The sequence below is a fragment of the Cantharellus anzutake genome (assembly GCF_015039405.1).
Source record: "Cantharellus anzutake strain C23 chromosome Unknown EI90scaffold_169, whole genome shotgun sequence".
NCBI classification, from domain to species: Eukaryota; Fungi; Basidiomycota; class Agaricomycetes; order Cantharellales; family Hydnaceae; genus Cantharellus; species Cantharellus anzutake.
This window is the reverse complement of record NW_024067119.1, coordinates 132,639-155,687: the sequence shown is the minus strand read 5'-3', so window position 1 is coordinate 155,687 and position 23,049 is coordinate 132,639. Positions and strand designations below refer to the sequence as shown.

The window sequence follows — 23,049 nt, the reverse complement described above, 5'->3', positions numbered from 1 at the left end:
GCCCTGAAGACTTCCGGACAGCTCCGACGTCCACTAGCGCACCCCCGCCTCCGCTGGGCAATACAATCGCCTGCCCTGCAGAGCCCACCTTCGGGCTTATCCCTCCTTTCCGTTTCTGGGTTATCACCTGCCTTTCCGCTAACCCCACAACCCGACTCGTCGGTAATATTCAGTCGGCTAATGTTTAACCCTGTTAGCTCCGCTCCGTTTGGCTCTGCCAATTGCGGACCCGTCTTCACTGTAACCATATATATATCCCGCTTGTACATAGGTTACACCCCAGTAATAAAATCAACTAGAGTTACCCCCCTTAGGTTTCTGATTGCCAGTCAGTAAGTTAGGGCACGGACGTGTCACTAGGCACAGCACTCTTGGCAGAAGTCGCTGAGGCCGAAGCCCTCCACTACAGAGACACTCCTTCATCTCGAATCCGGTCTCTGACACCTCCATCACCAGTACACTCATATGAGCGCCAAGTACCCATTGACACAAACACAGACCGTTCACCAAACAAATGGTCTTATACCCCATTGCTGGTATGCCCATCTGGGTGCCAAGTATCCATCAACCCAACCTCAAGAAGCTCCCTCAAGGAGCTGGAATCCCACTTGTTGCCGGTACACCCATCTGGGTGCCAAGTACCTGTCAACCCAACCTCAGGAAGCTCCCTCAAGGAGCTGTTATATCACTTGCTACCGGTACACTCCCTCGAGTGCCAAGTACCCGTTACCCCCTTTCCCTCAACTGGTCCAGCTTGGGATATCCCCTTTACTTGTGATCCTATACATCCACACACAGTACGCTCACATAACAAGCGCCAAGTATCCATTGCAGCAGACTCCCGTTCGCCACAAGGTCCCAGCTTTCTGTCAAAAGCTCTAAGGTTATCGGATGATGCTCATTACACGATTAGGCCACCCTACATACACGAGGTCAACAATTCCAAGTCATCTGTAAGGATGGAAAGAAATGGATTACCCAGAACCCATTTCTTTAACAACCACAGTAGCTGCCACACCATCCTTCGACCTTGTGCACAAATGCCTTGCCCACCCTGGAAAGGACATGCTGAAGGAAATGATCAGGAACCGATCAGTTTTGGGAGTAGAAGGCATCCCAGATGACTTGAAAAGTTTTGACTGTGAGGCATGCATCAGAGGGAAGATGGTGAGGGGACATTTTGGAAAGGGACATAATGTGACCAAGGAACGACTTGGATGCATGCATTCTGATGTATGCAGGCTGATGGAAGTGATGTCATTGGGGGGGAGGAAGTATTTCTGCACGCTTGTCGATGATTTCTCAAGCTTCATCTGGTTCTACCCATGCTTGCTCAAGTCAGATTTCTCGAAATGGTTTGTCAAGATGGACATGTACTTTGCCAACCAATATGGATCACATGTAAAGATCCTGCAGACAGATCGAGGCAGCAAGTACTGAACTCAACCCTGGAAGGATATTGTGGGGAGGAAGGAATGGCAATGGAGCACATGGTCCCCCACACACCTGAACAAAATGGGGTAGCTGAGCGGGCAAATCGAAAAATTCTTGACAAAGGGTGCACCCTGATAAAAGACACTGAGGCCCCTAATTTCTTATGGGCTGATGCACTTGCCATGGCAGTATATGCCATGAACAGGACAATAGATGCCTCCACAAAGGTGACCCCCTTCAAATGGTTTTACAGGAAGAAGCCAACCATTTCACACATGAGGGTCTGGTTTGCTGATATGTTCATCCACCAACCAAAGGATCTGGTGTCAGGGCACACACCCTGACTAGCCCGGACCCGGACCCGCATCCGGACTTGCTACACTTCCTGCGTGCATTCCTGCGCCACATGCTCCGTGTGCCGCATGGTCCGGCCCCGGACCCTGCCTTCATGTGACTTCCGGGTATCCCCGGAAGTTTTCCTGATATGGTGGCCACTGTGGGAAGATGAGAAGTTAGCTTCCTTCTCATCTCCTTACCCACAGTAGGCAAGTGTACCTTACCTACTGTTTATCTATTCATCTCCTTACCCACAGTAGGGCTGGTTATACTACAGGCTGTGGACCATAGGGGAGGGTCATGGGGACCCGGGAGTCGTCCCCTGACATCTGGGGGCTCATAAATTGGGTGAGTGGGGATGGCCAGCCAAGTTTCTGGGGTACCCTGAGAATTCCTCTGGGTACAAGGTGTATGATGTACTTACCCACAAGGTTGAGATTGTCAGGTCACCCACATTCCACAAGGAAGCCAGAGTGATGCCATGTGCTACCTTCGAGACAACACCTGACTTGGACGATGAGTTGGATGTATCCAATCAGCTGATGGAGGCAACGTCTTCTGGAAATGATCCCATGACCCAAGCCCCAGATGTGCAATCTCCTGACAACTCACCTCCCTCTCCTGCTGCCACCCAGCAGAATACCTGACCTGTGAGGGAATGATGTCCCCCACAGCGTTTTGATCCTTCAGAATATGGCGCACATGGGCGGCAGAAGGAAGCCATTGCAAACGTATATGAAGACCTACTGAACGAGGTACCTATTGCAGCCACTGTAACAATGGAGGACGTCCTCGACATCACCCTGGATGAGGTGCACCTTACCAACCCTGTGCTGACCGAGGACACTGATCTGCCAGATGCACCAACTCTGTGAGAAGCTCTAGCTGGCCCTGAGAGAGATAGCTCGCACACTGCCGTCTTAGAGGAACTTGCTGCCATAGAGATGTGGGTACTTGGGAGCTCATTGCCCCACCTGCAGGTGTTGTCAGAGACCAGATTCGAGACGAGGGAGTGTCTCCGTAGCGGAGGGCTTCGGCCTCAGTGACTTCTGCCAAGAGCGCTGTGCCTAGTGACACGTCCGTGCCCTAACTTACTGACTGGCAATCAGAACCTAAGGGGGTAACTCTAGTTGATTTTCTTACTGGAGTGTAACCTATGTACAAGCAGGATATATATATGGTTACAGCGAAGACGGGTCCACAATTGGCGGAGCCAAATGGAGCGGAGCTAACGGGGATAAACATTAGCCGACTGAATATTACCAACGAGTCGGGTTGCGGGGTTAGCGGAAAGGCAGGCGATAACCCAGAAACGGAAAGGAGGGATAAGCCCGAAGGTGGACTCTGCAGGGCAGGCGATTGTATTGCCCAGTGGAGGCGGGGGTGCGCTAGCGGACATCGGAGCTGTCCGGAAGTCTTCAGGGCTCTGTACTTAGGGAGGCATAGGTAATAATTTGAAATGAGGGGGTGGTGACCATCGAGGGGTACCGAGAGGATTGTGGAATAAGGGAGCTCCGAGGTTAGTGAAGGAGGAGCGGAGTTAGACCGGAGTAGATGGAGGGACCGGAAGTCGATGGCCGGGGATGGATATGACAGGTGTCTGGAACATTATTGGTTGTCGTTTCGTCCTCACAAAGAAGCATGGCATTGATGGGAAGGTCACTCGTTTCAAGGCCCAGCTCGTTGCCCAGGGGTTTGGCCAGCGCAAAGGCATCAACTACTCGGAGATGTTTGCACCTGTCATGAAGTTGGCATCCCTCCATGTCTTTCTCACCATCTGTGCTCGCCATGGGTGGAGAGTGCAACAAATGGACATCAAATCTGCATACTTAAATGGGACGCTGTCGGAGGATATATACATGAGACAGCCAAAGGGTTACAAGGGAAAGGGGGAGGAGCAGAAAATCGCAAAGCCAAAGAAAGGGCTCTATGGGCTAAAGCAGGCAGGATGCAAGTGGTACGAACACTGCACAACTTTCTGATTCAAATTGGTTTCCAGCAAACACATGCTGACCACTCGGTTTTTGTGTTTAAACGAGGACAAGCCATCACTACCACCCCCATTTACATCAACAACAAGCTCCTAGCTGGGAATGACAAAAAATTATTAACCTCCATTCAAGACACTATCAGTGCATGATTCAAAGTCTCAAGCCATGGAGAGGCTTCATGGATCCTGGGCATTTGACTTTGTGTCAGGGCACACCCCACCCGACCCCGCTCCGCACCGCCGCTCCCTCTTCCTTTCTCCTTTCCTCCTTTCTCCCTTTCTTTCTTTCTCTCTCTCTCACATGGACCACCTTTCCCGCTCTTCAATGTATCACCGGTGTGCACGCCTATTTCCCCTCCTGTACCTTACCACCCCTACATCGCCGCCACCGCCGTCGCCGCACCCACCCCACATCCACAGCGAGCCCTCTCGGGATCTCCCGCGGAGACACCCGGAGAGCCGTGGCTGTGTGCAGGGGTGATGTGGCGCTCCCCACGTGACTGATCCCGCATGTAGATAATACCGGCTGGAGTGGGAACCGAAGAAGCAGCCTTCTTCTCATATTCCCACTTCAGGCAAGTAGTGTAGTCCCCCCTTTTTAATGATAACTCATATTCCCACTTCAGACTAAGTGGTCGGGGACGCTCACCCCGCGACAGGATCACCGCTACACACAGCCGCTATTCCTCTCACCGAGTCCCGCGCGCAGGGACCTCGCCACTTTCGGAGCTGTCCCTGACACTTTGCCAAGACATACCTTCCAGAACATTGTCAATCAATCAATTAAGGATGTCCTTGCCCGTTTCAGCATGACTGATTGCACACCCATCATTACTGTCAGGGCACACCTGCCTGACCTAGCTGCACCCGCCCTCACCCAGTATCCTGCTCACCTCTACTCCTCACCCTTCATCACAGTTCCTCATCTCTTGTTCTTCTTTCTGTCCTTTTGTTCTTCTGTTCCTTTGTTCTTTCTTCTATCTTTATCTACATGGACAACCTTTCCCCATATCTATGTATTATTGACCCACCTGCGATGCGCGCATGACACACCCAGCCCCGGATGACCCAGACGGCCTTGCAGTGCAACCCAGCATGCACGTGTGCAGCACATGCCCTTGGGGACACCCAGATGACTGCAGCTGTATGCGGGGTGACGTGGCAAACCTCATGTGACCCAAGCTGCATGTACATAAAGGTACCTGGGGTGGGAACTGAAGAAGCAACCTTCTTCTCACAGTTCCCACTTCAGGTAAGTAGCATAGCTTCCCTTTTAATAACAACTCACAGTTCCCACTCACGCCCAGCATGACTCCTCTACCCCACCCACTCAAGGGCTGCTACCATTCCTGCACCCAACTCCGGCCCAACTCCGAGTCCAGCGCCGCTATGATACCATTGCCACTATTGCAGCCCTACACTCCTTCCTTTATTTATCTGTTATTGTTTGTTTTGACCCTTGGTCATTGCCGGCCGCTATGCAGCCAACCCTGCTCCTTATTCAGGTTTGCTTCCAAACCCTTTGGCCTTCAGCCCAGGTCCGCTTCCATTCATTCCTTCCTCCTATATATATCCTGTATACTACATTATATTACTTTAGCTCTAATATCGATTTGACCATGACCCCCAAGTCCTGACCCCAGCAAGGCAACCCCAGTAAGTCTGAAATGAGGGCCAACAGACAGCTAGGGGGCACAGCGCTCCTTTAGAGTCGCTGAGGCCAAATGCCCTACCCTTGGGCCTTGTTCACAGCATCATGGGCATCATGGCCTATAGCGGCCCACCAATGGCAACCTTTGGTGCCGACCCCGGACCAGTGTCTAACACTGGACCAATTCAGTACCAGTGCATTATGTGCAATTGTACTCTGTAATAAATGAAATAAAATGTTCTTATGCACCATTGGCATTGGTAGGTGATCATCGCATATGGGAAATCCTAAGGAACGTAAAACCACGAAAATACAGGTGGTGTAAGGTAGTTATCCCACCTACACTGGCAAGTCTACCTTCGGACCGATCCCTCCATTCCACTTCTGGGTTATAACCTGCCAATCCATTAAACCCTGTAACCCAAATCATCAGTAATATTCAGTCAGCTAACCTGTAACTCTGTTAGGTCCACTCCGCCCGGCCCTTGCCATTTACGGGCCCACCGCCTAGACTCCCTCCATAACCATAAAATACCTAACCTGTAGATATGTTACACCTCAGCAAAAAGATCAACTAGAGTTTCCCCCCTCTTTGTCCGTAAAGTAGGGCACTGACATGTTACTGGGCACAGCACTCCTGGCATAAGTTGCTGAGGCCATAGCCCTCTGTTCACGGATGTTGTTGTTCATCCTGAACCTGGTCTCTGACAGGGGAAAATTGAGGAGGAAATTGGGGAGGTGTCAGGGCACGCCATGCTGTGCCGCTCCCCGCCCTCTCTTTCTTCTTTCCTCCTTTTCTTCTTTCTCTTCTCTCTCTCTCCTTTCTATCCTTATACAGATGACCTCTCCCTTTTCCATATTTGTAGCATGGATGCATCCAATGTTGAGCACCCTGCATGGGTACTGCAACACCGAACATGCCACACATCCTTACTTGTATTTCTCCTCTCTTACACCTGGGATAGACTGCAGAGTTGCCTGCAATGACCCGGCTTCATCCGAGGTCGACATGGCACCTCCACATGACCTGTTTTCACATGTATATAAACCTAGCCGAAGTGGGACTGAAGAAGCAGCCTTCTTCTCATTCCCACTTCAGGCAAGTGTCTCAACCTAGTTTAGCTTTTCACCTTAATAACAATACATTCCTGCTTCAGCCTAAGAAGCCGCACAGGGACATCAGCCCAAGAGAGGGTTACCTGCCATATGGTCTCACTGTCCTGCTGCCACCCAGGCTGTCAACGCCGAACATCATGCCGCTACCCCTGCCTCTTCGAAACTGTCCCTGACAGGGGGGGGGTATGAGGGAAAAATTGAGGGGGGAATGGGGGAAATTTGCAGGGGGAACTTGGGGGTTTCTAAAAACCTGGAAAAAAGTCAGGGGAAATTAGCGGAAAAATCGGAAATTTTGGGATAAGTTAGGGAGTGATATTTCAGAAAATTAGGAATAATTGGAAAAAAACTAAAATCACTTTTTTGATAATTCAATGTGCATTAGAAAGTGCCAAAGTGGGGCAATGTAGCAATGTATGTTTCAGTGTTAAAAAACCTCCCACCATGCTTTGGTGAGCCAAATAACCATGGCTTTTTGACCATGGGAAATTGGGTGTCAAAGGCTTGGATGATATTGGAAGGATACATCAGCTTTTTGTTTGCTTTTTGGGCAGTATTTTTATTTAATTTACTTCATTTGGAACACTTTTTTAAAACTGATTTATTGTCAGAAACTGTGTTCGAGGTGATCGCGGGAAGCGGAGCGGAGTACGGCAGCATGAGTGGTCACTTAGCTAATGAGCTACTCCATTGCAAGGCATTGAGGGGGTTGGGACTTCGGCTTCAACGACTTTGCTAGAGTGTTGTGCCACGCGTTCTAGGCTGTCCCGTATTTCACGTTAGCGGGAAAGACCTTGCGGCGATGTTGACTTAAGCGGGGATGAAGTTGAGAGGCGAACTTAAGATGAGAGTACTTGGGGGGAATTCTAGTCGATATTCAAACTAAGGTACATCGACAGTAAACTACAAGTATAAATAAGAAAGGAGAACAGAGAAGGGACCGGTCGGTCCAGCGCGGGACGGGAGCGGGATGATAAGTACGACAGAACTAAAAGAGCAATGAGGACCAAGGTAATGGAACAGAGGACGGCGAAGTTGGGAGGCAGAATGGATAGGCCGACAATCTAGGCATGCGGATCAGAATGTCAATATACAAATAGATCAAATGTCAATAAAGGAATAACCAATTGTCAATAAAGGAATAAACCAAATGTCAATAAGGAGTGGATCAACGGCGACCATAACAACCGCTAGTTAGTTAAGCGAATGAATAAGAATAAAACGGTATCGGCTGAATGGCTGAGGAACTCTAAGTGGTGGCGGGAGAACGAAGGAGGCACTGCTACGGGACTGTGGAACAGGAACCACTATTGGCGCTGCTAAGCGATGGGCAATGGTGCGAGTAATGGGCACGAGTAACGGGCACAAGTAACAGGCGCAAGAATGGGGGTGCAGAAAGTGGTAGAGGGGCAGGGACTTTGCGGGGCCGTGACATTTATACCCTATATAACATGCATGGGTACATTGCCACACTTCAGTGCTTTCCAATTCACATAGAATCATCAGGGCAAGAAATGAGATGAAAGATAAAGCACAAATTTTTGAATTTCAGAGTTTTCCTCAAATTTTGTAAATAGTAATAAACAAATAAGGTGCTGATTTTAGTGAACACAAAAGGTACATATATGAGCTTTCAGAGCAATGAAAATGGCCATTTTACCCACACATATATCCATATTATCTTTGCATCAGAGACCAGGTTGAGACGAGGGAAAGTCTCTGTGGCAGAGGGCTTCGGCCTCAGCGACTTATGCCAGGAGCACTGTGCCAAGTAACATGTCCATGCCCTAACTTACTAACTGGCAACCAGAACTGAAGGGGGGTAAACTCTAGTCGATTTTATTACTGAAGTGTAACCTATGTACAAGTTGGATATATATATAGTTACAGCAAAGATGGTCCGCAAATGGTGGAGCTGAGCAGAGCGGAGCTAACAGGGTTAAACATTAGCCAACTGAATATTACCGACAAGTCGGGTTACGGGGTTAATGGAAAGGCAGGTGATAACCCAGAAATGGAAAGGAGGGATAGGCCTGAAGGTGGGCTCTGCAGGGCAGGCGAGTGTATTGCCCAGCAGAGGCAGGAGTGCGCTAGCAGACGTCGGAGCTGTCCGGAAGTCTTTGGGGCTCCGTACTTAGGGAGGCGTAGGTAATAAATTGAAAGGAGGGGGTGGTGACCATTGAGGGGTACCGAGGGGATTGCGGAATACAGGAGCTCCTGTCAGGGACAGCTCCGAAAGCGGCGAGGTCCCTGCACGTGGGACTCGGTGGGACAGATAGCGGCTGTGCGTAGTGGCGATCCCGTCGTGGGGTGAGCGTCCCTGACCACTTAGGCTGAAGTGGGAAGTTGAGAAGAAGGCTGCTTCTTCTGTTCCCACCCCAGGTGCTATTATATACATGTGGTCAGGGTCACGTGGGAGGAGCCACGTCATCCCTGCACACAGCCGCACTCCCCTGGGTATCTCCGTGGGAGATCCCGGAGGTGTGCCGCTCTGTGAGTGGGAATGCACGCGGCGGGCGTGGCGATCGGGGGAGTGGGGTTAGGTGTGTTAGTAATACATAGAGAAAGGGAAGTCGACCATAGAAGAAAATAGAAAGAAAGAAGGAAAAGGGGAAAGAAGAGACAAAGGGTGATAGCGGGGAAGCGGAGTAGGGCAGCGCGGCGCGGGGTCAGGTGGGGTGTGCCCTGACATCACCCCCCCTTAAGCCGCTTCGCCTCAAAGCGGCTGGGCAGTTCTCTCTTTCTCCCCTGGGGCGTGTGGGTGCATCCGGTGGAACTCCTCGACTAGGTCTGAGGCATGGGTTAGGTCGTCGCGCGTGAGCCATTGGTTTTCCGAGTGTGGCCAGCCTGTATACTTTACCAGGTATCAGAGTTTTCGGCATAGCCACTTAGAGTCCAGGATTTTCTCGACCTCATACTCCTCTTCTCCATCTACAAGGTCTGGGCCCGGGTGGGGGTCAGTGGGGCGCTCCGCGATTTCATCAGGGCGGTGTGGTCTGATGTTCGTCATGGATACAACTGGGTGGATCCCCCTTTGTCGGGCGGTGAGCCGGAGTTTGACGGCGGCGGGGGAGACGACTTTAACGATCGTGAAGGGGCCAGTCCATTTATGGTCTAGCTTCTTGGTTGGGCGATCGGTTGTGTAATTCTGGGTGCTGAGCCAGACCCGGTCGCCTTCTTGGTACGTAGGGGCCACCTCGCGGTTCCGGTCATAGTAGCGGGCCATCTCGTCCGCCACGTGCTCTAGCGCCGCTTTCACCTCTTCCTGCATCTTCATCATCCTTGACGAGAAGGCGTCAGCAGCTTCCACCTCAATGTGCATGTGGGCTCTGTCCCCATCCTGGGGTGTTGGCCGGTGTCGAGCTCGAAAGGGGTACAGCGGGTGGAGGAGTGGATGTGGTTGTTATAGGCGAACTCCGCTAGCTGGAGCCAGTCCACCCAATCATCTTGGCAGTGGTTGACAAATACCCGAAGGTAGGCTTCCACTTCTTGGTTTACTCGTTCCGTCTGCCCATCCGTTTGGAGGTGATAAGGGGTTGAAGGGGTGAGCTTGACGCCGAGGAGGTCCGCAAGTTCTTTCGAGAAGCGTGAGACGAAGGCGCTCCCTCTGTCACTGAGGATCTCCTCCGGGAGGCCGTGGTGCTTCCAGACGTGTTTGAGGAAAAGCCGCATGATTCCCGCTGAGTCCACCATCGTCACCGTTGGGATTGTGTGGATGCATTTGGATAGGTGATCCACTACGACCAGCACAGCATTGTAACCCTTTGACTCTGGGAGTTCTCCGATCATGTCCACCGAGATCACTTGCCAGTGGCGAGCGGGGATCTTGTTCGGGATGAGCTTCCCCACTTTACGGGAGGGGAAGGATTTGACACGGTTACAGGTGTCACATCCGCGTACATACCACCCGACATACTCCACCATCTGTGGCCACCAGTAGTCGCAGGAGACAAGTTCCAGGGTTTTCCACCGCCCCGGGTGCCCCGTCGCCCGCGCGTCATGGTGCAATCGCACCAAGTCATGGCGGAGTTGCGGGTCTTTCGGCACATATACTTTTCCTCTATACAGAACCAGCTCTCCTTGCTTCTCCCACTCGTCTGATCTCAGCGTGCCTTCCCCAAGTTCCCGCATCGCCTTCACCACCTTTTCATCCAGGTCCTTTGCCCTGCTGATCCTCTCGAGGATAGTCATCTCCTCACCCTCCACCAAGACCGCCTCCGCTGCACAGGCTTCGAACCAAGCAGGTTGGAGGAGGGTCAGCCCATCATTGTTGTCCTTGCCTTTCGGGTGGTCCACGTGGCAAGAGAGCGCGTCCGGCTTTCCCATGAGTCTCCTGGGGCGGTGGATGAGGGTGAAGTGGAATTGGGAGAGGAAAAGGGACCACCGTGCTTGGCGTCGGTTCAGTCGTTGCACGGTGCGGAAATATCCTAAGTTGCGGTGGTCGGTGTAGACCTCGACTTTCTCCTCCGCTCCTTGTAGGAAATGCCGCCACTCCTCAAGGGCGCACACTGTTGCGAGCATCTCCTTGTCGTACACTTCGTAGTTACGCTCCACATCCGTGAAACCTTTGGACATGAAGGCTACGGGGTGGAACTCTCCGTCCGTCTGGAGCTGGGACAGTACTGCTCCAGTGGCGAAGTTGGAGGCGTCGCACTCGAGTTTGAAATGACCTGTATCGGCAGGGAAGGCAGGGACCGGGGCGGAGGTGACGGTGTAAGGGGGCAAGGAATCTACCACCCTAACGAGAAAGAGAGGGGGGCCTAGGGTTGGGAATGCTCAGGGGAGGTTCGGATGATGAGGAGGGGGGAGGAGAAATGGTCCGGTGCTATGTGATAAAAAGATAAATTTGTAAATCTCACTGATAATCAAACTAATGGGAACTCTGTCCCTGCACTATGTCTTGAGCCTCTTTGGCTTCGTATTCGCCGCTCTGGGCGCTGGTAACGTCTGCTAGAACTTCATGTTCGTTGGGAGCACCTCTCTGTTTTGGGGGAGTCCTTTTTGTAAATACAGGAAAGAGGGTAACTATAAATATGAAAGAAGTATGTGTGGAATTCCGAATGATCCGACGGGTTTAGGACGGCAACAGATCCACAAGGAACAAATAAGAAAAAAAGCAATATCAAAGAAATATTGATGTTGTTAAAGAAATCAAGAACCATGGCGATCGGAACAACCGCTGAACCAAATGCGTCACTCGTAAGTCGTTCGACTCGTGTTAACAAGGGCTTTCCAACGATAACAAATTCGTCTGGATCGGTGGAGAATTGATGGAGATACAGAGGAAGCGGCGGAATATGCGGGTGACAGTTGCCCAATTGGAAACTGATGGTTGTCCGTGGTTGGGAATGGCTTGAAAAAGTCGGAAGAAATATGAAAAACGTGGAAGGGATATATGAAACAGTGGTAGATGTGTTTCGGGAGTGGGGTGCTTGACGTGGGTGGTAGAATTGCGATAATCGGCTTGTTTGCGTGGTACCGGCTGTGCCCGCCTACAACGGCATCTTTGAGGGCGTGGAAAGTGTGGTCCTCGTCTGGTCCCCAGGCCCATGCCTTGGTTTTGCGAGTCAGCATGTGGAGGGGGTGGGCGGTCTTGGAGAAGTCTTTAATAAACCGGCGGTAAAAGTTGACAAACCCCAAGAAGGACTGCACTTCTTTGACCTTGGTTGGGGTTGGCCAGTCGAGAACTCCATGGACTTTCACGGGATCCATCACGATGCTTCCCTCGGCGATAATGAGGCCGAGGTACTCGATCCGTCTCCGCTCAAACTTACACTTCTCCGGTTTTAAGAAGAGCCTCCGCTTCTGCAGCATCTCCAGGACTTCTCGGACAACCCTCCGGTGCTCCTCCAGGGTGGCAGTGAAGATCAAAATGTCGTCCATGTAGCAGATGACGACGTCCTGGTCGATGAAGTCCCGGAGGATGTCGTTCATCATTGTTTGGAAGGTCGCTGGGGAGTTACACAGGCCAAAGAACATGATGGTGGGCTCGAACAGCCTGCAGTTGGTTGAAAATGCCGCCTTCCACTCGTCGCCGTCCTTGATGCGGACATTGTTAAATCCCCAATGCAGATCTAGTGCCGAGAAGTATTTGGCGTTTCGGAGGCGTGCGAGGACGTCCGAAATGAGAGGGAGGGGGTACGAGTTTTTGACTGTGATCTCGTTGAGCTTCCGGTAATCCTGGACTAGGCGCAGCGTTCCATCCTTCTTCTTGACAAAGAAGACTGGGGCTCCCATCGGGGATTTGGACGCCCGTATGCGTCTGTTCTGCAGGTTCTCGTGCAGGAACTCGTCTAGTTCCTTCTGCTCTGGTTGCGACAGGGGGAAGGTTCTCCCTCTCGGGAGCTTGGCATCTGGCACCAGGTCTATTGCGTGGTCCCAGGGCTTCCGTGGGGGCAGCTGGTCGAAGGCCTCTTTCGAGAATACGTCCCGGAAGTCCTGGTACTGCTCTGGGACCAGCGCCTCAAACGGCGCAGGCTCTGCTTCCGGTTTGTGGGCTTCCTGGGCCATCCGCTGAGACGGGGTCGTGGTCGCTCTCAGTTCGTGTCCCCACCCCAGAGGGATGATAGCGGCGTAAATCCCGTCCCCTGGTTCCACTACGGGGTCCTGGTCGGCATGTCCTCACATCAACCGACAGGAGGATGGGCAGCGAGACATACTGACCTTTTGCCGCATCCGGTCTACCTCTGGGTTGTGGTGCAGCAACCACGAATGGCCTATGATGAGGGACTGCCGCCCCAGGTTTGCGATGGCGAAGCGGGCCCGCTCCGTGTGCCGTCCGAATGTCAGAAGGGCCTCTAGCTCCTCAGTTATGGCCCCATTCTTGTTTGGGGTCCCATCAACGTTGCGGACAGGGATGGGTTGGGGGAGCGGGGTTGTCTCGAGCCCGTGCTTTCTGACGAACTCGGGGCTCACAAAGTTCCCGGTGGCTCCTGAGTCTAAGAGGGCTGATACAGAGACTGTGGCGAGGGAGGTCAAGGTGGTTAGCTTTACGGCTAGGTTGAGGGATCTGGGGGGTTGCTTCGACAGCACGTAGATAGCCGGTGGTGGGACCGCTACCTCCGGCGCTGTGCTTGGTATCTCTTTGTTCGAGGATGCGGTTTTCCTCTTGTTCTTGGCGATGACTCGGTGGAATTTAGACATCGGCGCCGACTTAGGTGCCTCACGGTATCTACACGAGTTGGTACTATCGCCTGCAGGCGGCCGGGACGCATCCCTCACCGGTCGCCTTCCTGAAAATCCTCTTGGGCCTCCGCTTCCTGCCCTTCTCCCTCTGCCTCTGGTCCATCTACCAACTGTCTCCTCAGCCCCTTCATGAGCGCTCTGAGATCTTCAGGGTGCATCCGTCTGGCTCAGCGGGTTTTCGGTTGCAGGCAATCCCGCACGATGTGCCCTGGTGTGTTGCAATTGTAACACAGCCCGTTTCATCTCTGGTCAGTCCTCGAGCGGTCAAGGTCCATGGGTTGTGGCCCTGCTCCTGTTGCGGGGCGGGGCGCGGGGGGCTGGGGTGCGGCGGCAGTGGGTACAGGGCATGGTTGTGGGAGAGTGGCAGGGAGTGGGGGTCTCGGGGGCAAGAGTGGGGGCCTGGTGGGGGCTAAGCAGGGTTGCGTTGCCTGGAAACGCCGCCACTGGTTGTCAAGGAGGCTGGCCTCGCATTTCCACTCGGCCCAGGTGGTTGGCATGGGGCAGAGGCGGTAAATGCTTTCGCGGAGCCGGGAGTTGATCGCCTGTTCGAAGCGATCCACTAGCCCCATGTCCCCTAGCCGCAAGGCGGGTCCGAGGATTTCAAACTCCTGGATGATCTTATCCACGGAGTCACTGCCCTGCCACAGAGTGGCCAGCTTCTGTCTGGCTGTGGCCTCGCAGTTCGGGTCTTGGAACATGGCGTCGAGTTCCGTGTTGAACTCGTCCATGGTGAGTCAGGGGGAGCCCATCATCAGTAGCGCGATGGTGTGCAGCGTCGCCCACACCCCTGCAGTCCCTCCCTTCATGTAGGACAGGACAAAGAGTATCTGGGAGAGGTGGTTGGGGAATTCCGCTGCTCGGACATGGAAGTATATGCTGCATTCGGCCTTGAAGCGGTCAAGGTCTTCGGCTGCTCCAGAGAAGGCAGTGGGGGGGGGGCAACTTTAGGCGGTTTGGGTCTAGGGGCGGGTGCAGGTGTTGGTGCGGGGACCGGCGCCAGTGCAGGCGCGGCTGGGGGCTGGTTCTGAGCTTGGCTCTCTACGATGGCCTGGAGCTCGTGGAATCGGGACAGCAGTTCATCGTACTGCTCTTCGGTCACCATAGCGGGGGAGGCGGGGGAGATGAGGTTGAAGCCTTCTTCTGCTGTCAGGGACAGCTCCGAAAGTGGCGAGGTCCCTGCATGTGGGACTCGGTGGGACAGATAGCAGCTGTGCGTAGCGGCGATCCCGTCACGGGGTGAGTGTCCCCGACCACTTAGGCTGAAGTGGGAAGTTGAGAAGAAGGCTGCTTCTTCTGTTCCCACCCCAGGTGCTATTATATACATGCGGTCAGGGTCATGTGGGAGGAGCCACGTCATCCCCGCACACAGCCGCACTCCCCTGGGTATCTCTGTGGGAGATCCCGGAGGTGTGCCACTCTGTGAGCGGGAATGTGCGCGGCGGGTGCGGCGATCGGGGGAGCGGGGTTAGGTGTGTTAGTAATACATAGAGAAAGGGAAGTCGACCATAGAAGGAAATAGAAAGAAAGAAGGAAAAGGGGAAAGAAGAGACAAAGGGTGATAGCAGGGAAGCGGAGTAGGGCAGCGCGGCGCGGGGTCAGGTGGGGTGTGCCCTGACAGCTCTGAGGTTAGTGGAGAAGGAGTGGAGGTAGACCGGAGGGATTGGAGGTACCGGAAGTCGTTGGCCGGGGATGGATATGACACTTTGCACCACTGGTGCCAAAATAACTAAGCATACTCCACGGAGATGTGAAGACCATCCATTATTTAAAAACAAAAAGTAATGATGCTGGCTGTCATATCCATACATACCCAATCCCGATTTGACTTCCGGACCCCCCTCTCCACCACCTCCAGAGTCCTACCCTATTCCCATCTGCTCCAATATCCACCTTCAGACCTGACATCACCTCCCTCTCCTCACTCCTCTCCTCACTCCTCTCCTTCCATCCCTCTTCCACCAACCTCTGCCAAGTTATGACCTTCTGCTGCCATCCCATACCCCATACTCAGACACCACTCGTACCTTCGCTCCGAGATCCTGTCATGGTTCTGACCTCGGACTTTGACTCCACCTCAGCTTAAGTGCATTGCATTGGTGACCTCATGCCACATAAACACCATTGCCAATATTCCTCAGACTTCTGACTCCACCTCTGCAACTCTGTAAGCTCCACTACCTCCAAGCTTCATGGACTGCTCTTGGCACCTTTGCCACTTGTAGTATACATTTCACACTTCTCCCTCATCCTTATTTGGACTACTGCTTCCTTACATTTAGCCAGTTAGTCATCAACCCCACTTCACCTCATCCTCCTGCCCCTCTGGGCTTCGCCCTCCTTACCTCCTTTCAGATGTGCCATAGAGTCTAACCCATGACCCTTGGTACTGCTCCATTTCTATAATTCCCTTTGTCTCCATTTGGATGCCTTTGTTCCGCTTTGGACCACCTCTTTTCTCTCGTGCTTTTGTCTCCCTACTATATACAGGCACTTGGACATACTCAATAGACCCCCAGTCTAAAATTGACTAGAAATGCCCCCTAGAGACTTCTCACTCACTATGTCTGAAATTAAGGACCAAATGGACAAACAGCAATGGCACAGTGCTCCCCTTGAGTCACTGAGGCCAAGGTCCCTCCTTGCTAAGTCTCCAGTTCCACTCCGGAATCATCTGCACTCACCCGATTCTAACAAGACCATGGGAAACCATCTTGATGTCCCTCTAGACAGTGGTCAGCATGTGCACAGACCACAAGATGGACAAGTATGGCATTCCAGGACAATTTTCAATCATTGAATCAAACTGAATTAGGACTTCTGAAGACATTCCAGGACATTTATAGTGAAAAAGGCCTTTAAGGCCCCATGCAAACATTGTAAGTGGGCTAGGGATCTGTCAGGGGATGACTCTCAGTGTCAGGGGACGACTCCCGGGTCCCCATGACCCTCCCCTATGGTCCACAGCCTCTGGTCTGGCCAGCCCTATCCAGGGCACAATCCTACTGTGGGTAAGGAGATGAGAAGGAAGCTAACTTCTCATCTTCCCGCAGTGGCCACAATATCAGCAAAACTTCCGGGGATACCCGGAAGTCACATGAAGGGGTAGAAACCGGGTCCGGAGCATGCGGTGCGCAGAGCATGCGTGCATGTGGGAAGCGCAGCGGGTGGAAGCAGGTCCGGACACGGGTCTGGGTCCGGGCTAGTCAGGGTGTATGCCCTGACACTCAGGTCCCCATAACCCTCCCCTATGGCCCACAGTGTCAGGGCAATAGCCCCAAACCCCAAGCCATATGTAATTACGATGTACATATAGTCACATGGGTAAGTGGGAACTCCATGAACCACTTACACACACCGTAAAATACACATCATCATATCACTTACGGCTTCGTGTGCTGAGCAACCCCCACTGAGACCTCACACACAGCCCACTGTGTAAACAGCCCTATCCAGGGCACAACCTACTGTGGGTAAGAAGATGAGAAGGGAGCTAAGTCTCATCTTCCTACAGTGGCCACAATATCAAAGAAAAATGCTGGAAAATATCCAATGTCCCCCATGGACCATATGGGAAACAACCAATATTGGAAAAAAGGAAGGGAAAACAATAATCAAGAAAACAATGAAGCAATAAATGGTTTCCAACCAAAAAATAATCAAATCTATCCATCACTAATCAATTCCCACTCATGATGTATGCTAATACTACTCAATGAGGCATTTCCAATGGTACCAATATTGTTCAAATTGGTGCAGTGGTTGCTGAGATAAGTGGGATCCAATCCATGTGTGACCATGCTGCTGGGTGGGTGTGGGAATTTGGTCTGTGGTGACTAGGAATGTGTCCAGAAAGATTGGAAGAAAATAATGAATGGTATATGCAATGTGTTTTGTGAACTGATCATGTGCTGGGATGGGGAAATTGCAATATTCAGTTCATCTAGGGTGCAGTGGCAATTCCTGCCTACAATGTCCTGAGGTGCCCCCTATAAAGGCCCACATAGTGGTTGTCCAAGGTGCAACTGTGGGGGTTTGCTGATGATTGCTCTAATTGCTCAGGAGCACTCAACAGCTAGCTCAATGAGAGCATCTGCCGGTTTTCATGATGTGCTGGGACAAGTACACAAGGATTTTCCATATTGCCCCCAATTGGTCTGTAGGGAAAGGGTTGTCCCATGTTCTGATTTCATCTTTATTACATTCATCACACCCACATCAGTCTTCTCTAATTTGATATGGCAGCTGAAGCCCATGGACCATCAATACCACAATGATACATAGATGGTTCCCATTCATTGAACAGCTCCATAAATAGGTGTCTGTACATTGTGCTGATAACCTATATGTATGGTTAGGCATACCTCCAGCTTTTTGTCAGTCCTTCCTTCCTAATTCCCCTGTTCTTCACAACCCATCTGTTGGCTACAGCAATGAAGTTCTCAACTGCAGCTATTATTGTCATTACCCTCACAACAACAACTCTGGCCCTTGCTGCCTCCATCCCTATCAGGATGCCAAAGGGTCCAGTAAAGCCTGACTCATACATCATGTATGTCCCACCCACAGGCATAACATAACACTGGCTGATTCGCTACTTAGTAAGCTGAAATCTGGTGCAAATTTAGAAGACCATATCGAAAGTATTACTCGGATATCCACCCAGAACCCTGGGTCAAAATTCTTAGTCACTTACCGGTATCAGAGTAAGTGGATATCATCAGAGAATCCCCATTAATATGCTAACTTTTGTAGTCCTGAATGGCTATTCAGTATATGCAACTGGAACACCCCTTAGTTGCATTCTCATTTGCTCTGAAGTTGACTATGTCGAAGCAGATGTCACAACTTCCAGTGACAATGATGTCCACCATGTGAATGAAAGGGATGTGGCAGAGAGCGATGACATTGCTGTTGAAATGGAGGATGAGGATGACCCAGTTGGACTCAAAGCACGTGTAACTGGGCAGGAAGTAATGGTTTTCATAATCGCTACTGGAGTTTTTACATCCCACAACAGCCTCAGTGGTGATGAAATTGATGAGTTTGGCCAGCTTGTACCGCGGGTTGCTCCTGGTCCGGTGTGTATCTCTTTCAAGTTATGTACTCCCTACCATATATGTTCACTCATCCCTGCTTGAATGCACAGGGCTTCGGTTACCGTTATTCAACTTTGGGGGATGAGGATGGCCTGGGCACATTTTTGGCTGGGTTGGCAATAGGGATCGGTTATAGCGTTGCACCAACTGCCATGGCTATTTCACTCAAAGTCTGCAAATCCCATTTAAACGTGCGCTCCATCAACATACTCAAAGCCATCGAATATGCCTACAAACAATTTCAAAAGACTCCTGAACTTTCGACCATCGTTCTGATAACTGCCAACCTACGATACAGTCAGGCAATTAATGATGCCATCACTCTGGCCACCAACCATGGGTTGTATGTGGTAGTTGCTGCTGGGGATGGCCGCATGGATGCAAGCTTTTCCAGTCCTGCATCTGCTCCCGGAGCTATCACTGTTGGTGCTGTTGACTGCTTCCACAACTTCCTATCCATATCCAACTATGGACCGCTTGTTGATGTTTTTGCTGATGGTTTCAATGCTCAAAGTGCTTGGATTGGCCGTGTGGATGCAATAAATAGCTTGACTGGCACTGGCCCGGCAGCTGCACGTGTTGCATCCATATTAGCTGATGCTTTACGTCGAGCTGAAAATAAGCAGCTGACTCCTGCTCAAATACTTAGAAAAATGCAGGATAATGCTGCACCAGTAGTTAAAGGCCAACCAGAGGGAACTAGAAACTATCTGGCACAAGTTGGGTGGTGACTATAGATGTACATGGTGCACAACCTGGTCCACAATCTTTTTCCTCACACACTTTGTAAAACCTGTACAGCATGCCCACATTACTTCAGATGTGTTAGGACATGAGCATAACAAGATATATATTATCAGATGTACCCAACAGTCATGTACACATGTGATCCCCACATGATATCCTCTTGGCTTACATTGCCCTACCAGGATGGAGGAATGGAACTGTCATATCTGTTGTTGTGGGGACAAGTCCGTGCAGGCTAAAACAAGCCCCATTGCACACTTCACCCTTACTGCATCAGGGACTAGGATTGGTAGGTCGGGGTAATAAGGGGAGTTGTAGGGGCTGGGTGGGTGGTTCTGTCGAAGTCCAGATCGTTGTATTTGGTGGGGTGGTTGAGGAGATATGACATTTTCTTTACTATTTTCATCCATTCATGCATGTGACTTTCTGTTTCTTATTGTATTGGACTCTTCTGTGACACTGTATAGTTTGTTAGAGAGTATCAGCACCATACTATAGAGGACCCACTACATGAGACCTACCCCCCCTAGACCTGAGTTGTGAGTCTAGAGCAATAGACCCATTTGTCAGAGACCGGATCCGGGATGAAGAAGACATCCCCATGGTGGAGGGCTTTGGCCTCAGTGACTTATCCCAGGAACACTGTGCCTAGTTACATGTCTGTGCCCTAACTGGCAAGGAAACTAGAAGAGGGGAAACTCTAGTCGATTTTATCACTAATGTCAGAGACCAGATGCAGGATGAGGGAGATGTCCCCATGGCAGAGGGCTTCGGCCTCAGCGACTTAGACCAAGAGTGTTGTGCCTAGTTACACATCTGTGCCCTAATTTACTAACTGGCAACAAGAACAAGAAGGGGGGATAACTCTAGTTGTGTTAGAAATGGGTGGATACAGATGACTCCGGAGTGGAATCGGAGACTTAGCGTGGAGGGACCTTGGCCTCAGCGACTCAAGCAGAGCACTGTGCCATTGCTGTTTGTCCATTTGGTCCTTAATTTCACAGTAGGCGAGCAGGAAGTCTCTAGGGGGCATTTCAGGTCGATTTCGGACTGAGCCAAAACGAGTATGTACAAGCGCTGATATATATAATGGAGGGGGAAAAAGCACAAGGGAACCAAGGGGAACCGAATCGGAACGAAGACGTCCGAACAGGAACAAAGGGCAGAAGAAGCGGAGTGGTACTGAAGGTCATAAGGCAGGACCTGTGATACGTCCAAAAGGAGGTAGGGAGGGCGAGGCCCAGAGGGGCAGGAGGATGAGGAGAAGTGGGGATGATACTAACTGGCTAGAATGGGAAGAAGCAGTAGTCCAAATAGGGATGAGGGGAAAATGCGAGAGATACATTACCAGTGGCGAAAGTGCCGAAGGTGATCCACGAAGCTCAGAGCTTATGGAGCTTACGGAGGCGGGAGTAGAGGTGGCGTGGGGGGTAGAAGGAGGTGTGTTGCCAGGACCAAAGGTGAGTATCGGAACCGGCAGCGGTAGGGTATGACTCCAGAGGTGAAGAGGGTGGAGGTCCGGAAGTCGGGTTGGGGTCGGGTATGCACAGATATGACAAGTTGATTTTATCACTAGGGTGTAACCTATCTACAAGTTATGTATATAGTTACCTGGGGGGCAAGCCCATGAATGATGGGACCGAGTGGAGCAGAGCTAATGGAGTTACAAGTTAGCCAACTGAAATTATCAATGAGTTGGGTTACAGGGTTAGCAGAGTGACAGGCTATAACCCAGAAATGGAAAGGAGGGATCGGCCCAAAGGTAAGCTTGCAGGGCAAGCAACTAAATTGCCCAGCAGAGGCAGGAGTGCGTTAGCGGATGCTGGAGCTGTCCAGAGGCCTTTGGGGCTTTGTATTTAGGGAGGCATAGGTAATATATTGGATTGAGGGGGTGATGACCATTGGGGGAGTCAGAGGTGGTTGTGGAATCTGGAGGCTCCAAGGTTAGTGATGAGGGAGCAAAGGTGATCCAGAAGGAATGGAGGGAGTGGAGGGTGATGGCCATGGATGGATATGACAACTAAGGTGTAACCTATCTACAAGTTATGTATATATAGTTACATAGAGGGTGGGCCTGTGAATGGCAGGGCCAAGTGGAGTGGAAGCTAATGGAGTTACATGTTAGCTGACTGAATATTACCGACGAGTCAGGTTACAGGTTTAGCAGAGTGACGGGCTATAACCCAGAAACAGAAAGGAGGGATCAGCCTGAAGGTAGACTTGCAGGGCAAGCAACTAAATTGCCCAGTGGAGGTGGGGGTGCGCTAGTGGACGTTGGAGCTGTCTGGAGGCCTTCGGGGCTCTGTACTTAGGGAGGCATAGGTAATATATTGAATTGAGGGGGTGGTGACCATCAGGGGAGTCGGAGGTGGTTGTGGAATCCAGAGGCTCCAAGGTTAGTGACAAAGGAGCGGAGGTAATCCAGAAGGACTGAAGGTAGTGGAGGGTGATGGCCATGGATGGTTATGACACCATTACACCATACTGGATCCCAATTCAACCCCCACACCCTTTCCACCACCTCCACAGTTTCACCTCTATCCCTGTCCATTCCGATCCCCACCTTTGGATCTGACCTCATGTTCTGTTCCCCCAACTCCTTCCTGTCAGGGCACACCACTCTGCGCTGCTCCCTCCTTTTCTTTTTCCTCTCTTCCCTTTTCTTTCTTTATACAGACAACCCCCTTTCTTACACCTGTAGCATGGACATGTCCAATGCTGAGCACCCCACATGGTACTGTGCTGCCAGATGCACTGCACATCCCTACTTGTACCTCTCCTCTCTAACACTCAGGATCACCTGTGGAACCACCTGCAATAGCCCAGCTCTGTCCGAGGCTGATGTGGCACCCTCACATGACCCATTCCCACTTGTATATAAACTGAGCTGAAGCAGAACCGAAGAAGTAGCCTTCTTCTCATTCCTGCTTTGGGCAAGTACTTCATTCTAATAACAATCATTCCTGCTTCAGTCTAAGAAGCCAGACAGGGATGCAAGCCGGAGTGAGGGCTCTCTGCTATACACTCCTGCTACTCTACCACTGTCTGGGCTGCTAGCACCAGGCACTACTACATCACTACCCCTACCTCTCCTGTGCCATCCCTGAAGAAGGCTTCAACCTAGTCTCCCCCACCTCCTCCAGCATGGTGACCAAAGAGCAGTACCAGGACCTACTGACCAGGTTCCAGGAACTGCAAGCCATCCTCGAGAGCCAAATCCAAAATCCACTGCCCCCACCCACACCTGCACCTGCACCCGCACCTGCACCCACACCCACACCCAAACCCAAAGCGCCCAAGGTTGCACCCCCAACCACCTTTGCTGGCATGAGTGAGGACCTTGACCACTTTAGGGCAGAGTGTGGGATCTACTTCCATGTCTGCATGGCAGAGTTCCCTGACACTCTGTCCCAGATCCTCTTTATCTTATCGTACATGAAAGGAGGAGCTGTGGGAGTGTGGGTTACACAGCACACAATGGCACTGCTGATGGCAGG

General features: G+C 51.6%; 1 protein-coding gene across 1 annotated transcript; it reads left to right on the top strand.

The window, feature by feature from the left end:
• Nucleotides 1–18,139: 18,139 nt before the first annotated feature.
• Nucleotides 18,140–19,536, top strand: EI90DRAFT_3136761 (peptidase S8/S53 domain-containing protein; the record flags this gene model as incomplete). Its single annotated transcript, XM_039064813.1, has 4 exons — nucleotides 18,140–18,258; nucleotides 18,309–18,412; nucleotides 18,462–18,787; nucleotides 18,856–19,536. The coding sequence occupies 4 exons, from the start codon at nucleotides 18,140–18,142 to the stop codon at nucleotides 19,534–19,536; spliced, it is 1,230 nt and encodes a 409-aa protein (XP_038908280.1).
• Nucleotides 19,537–23,049: the final 3,513 nt, after the last annotated feature.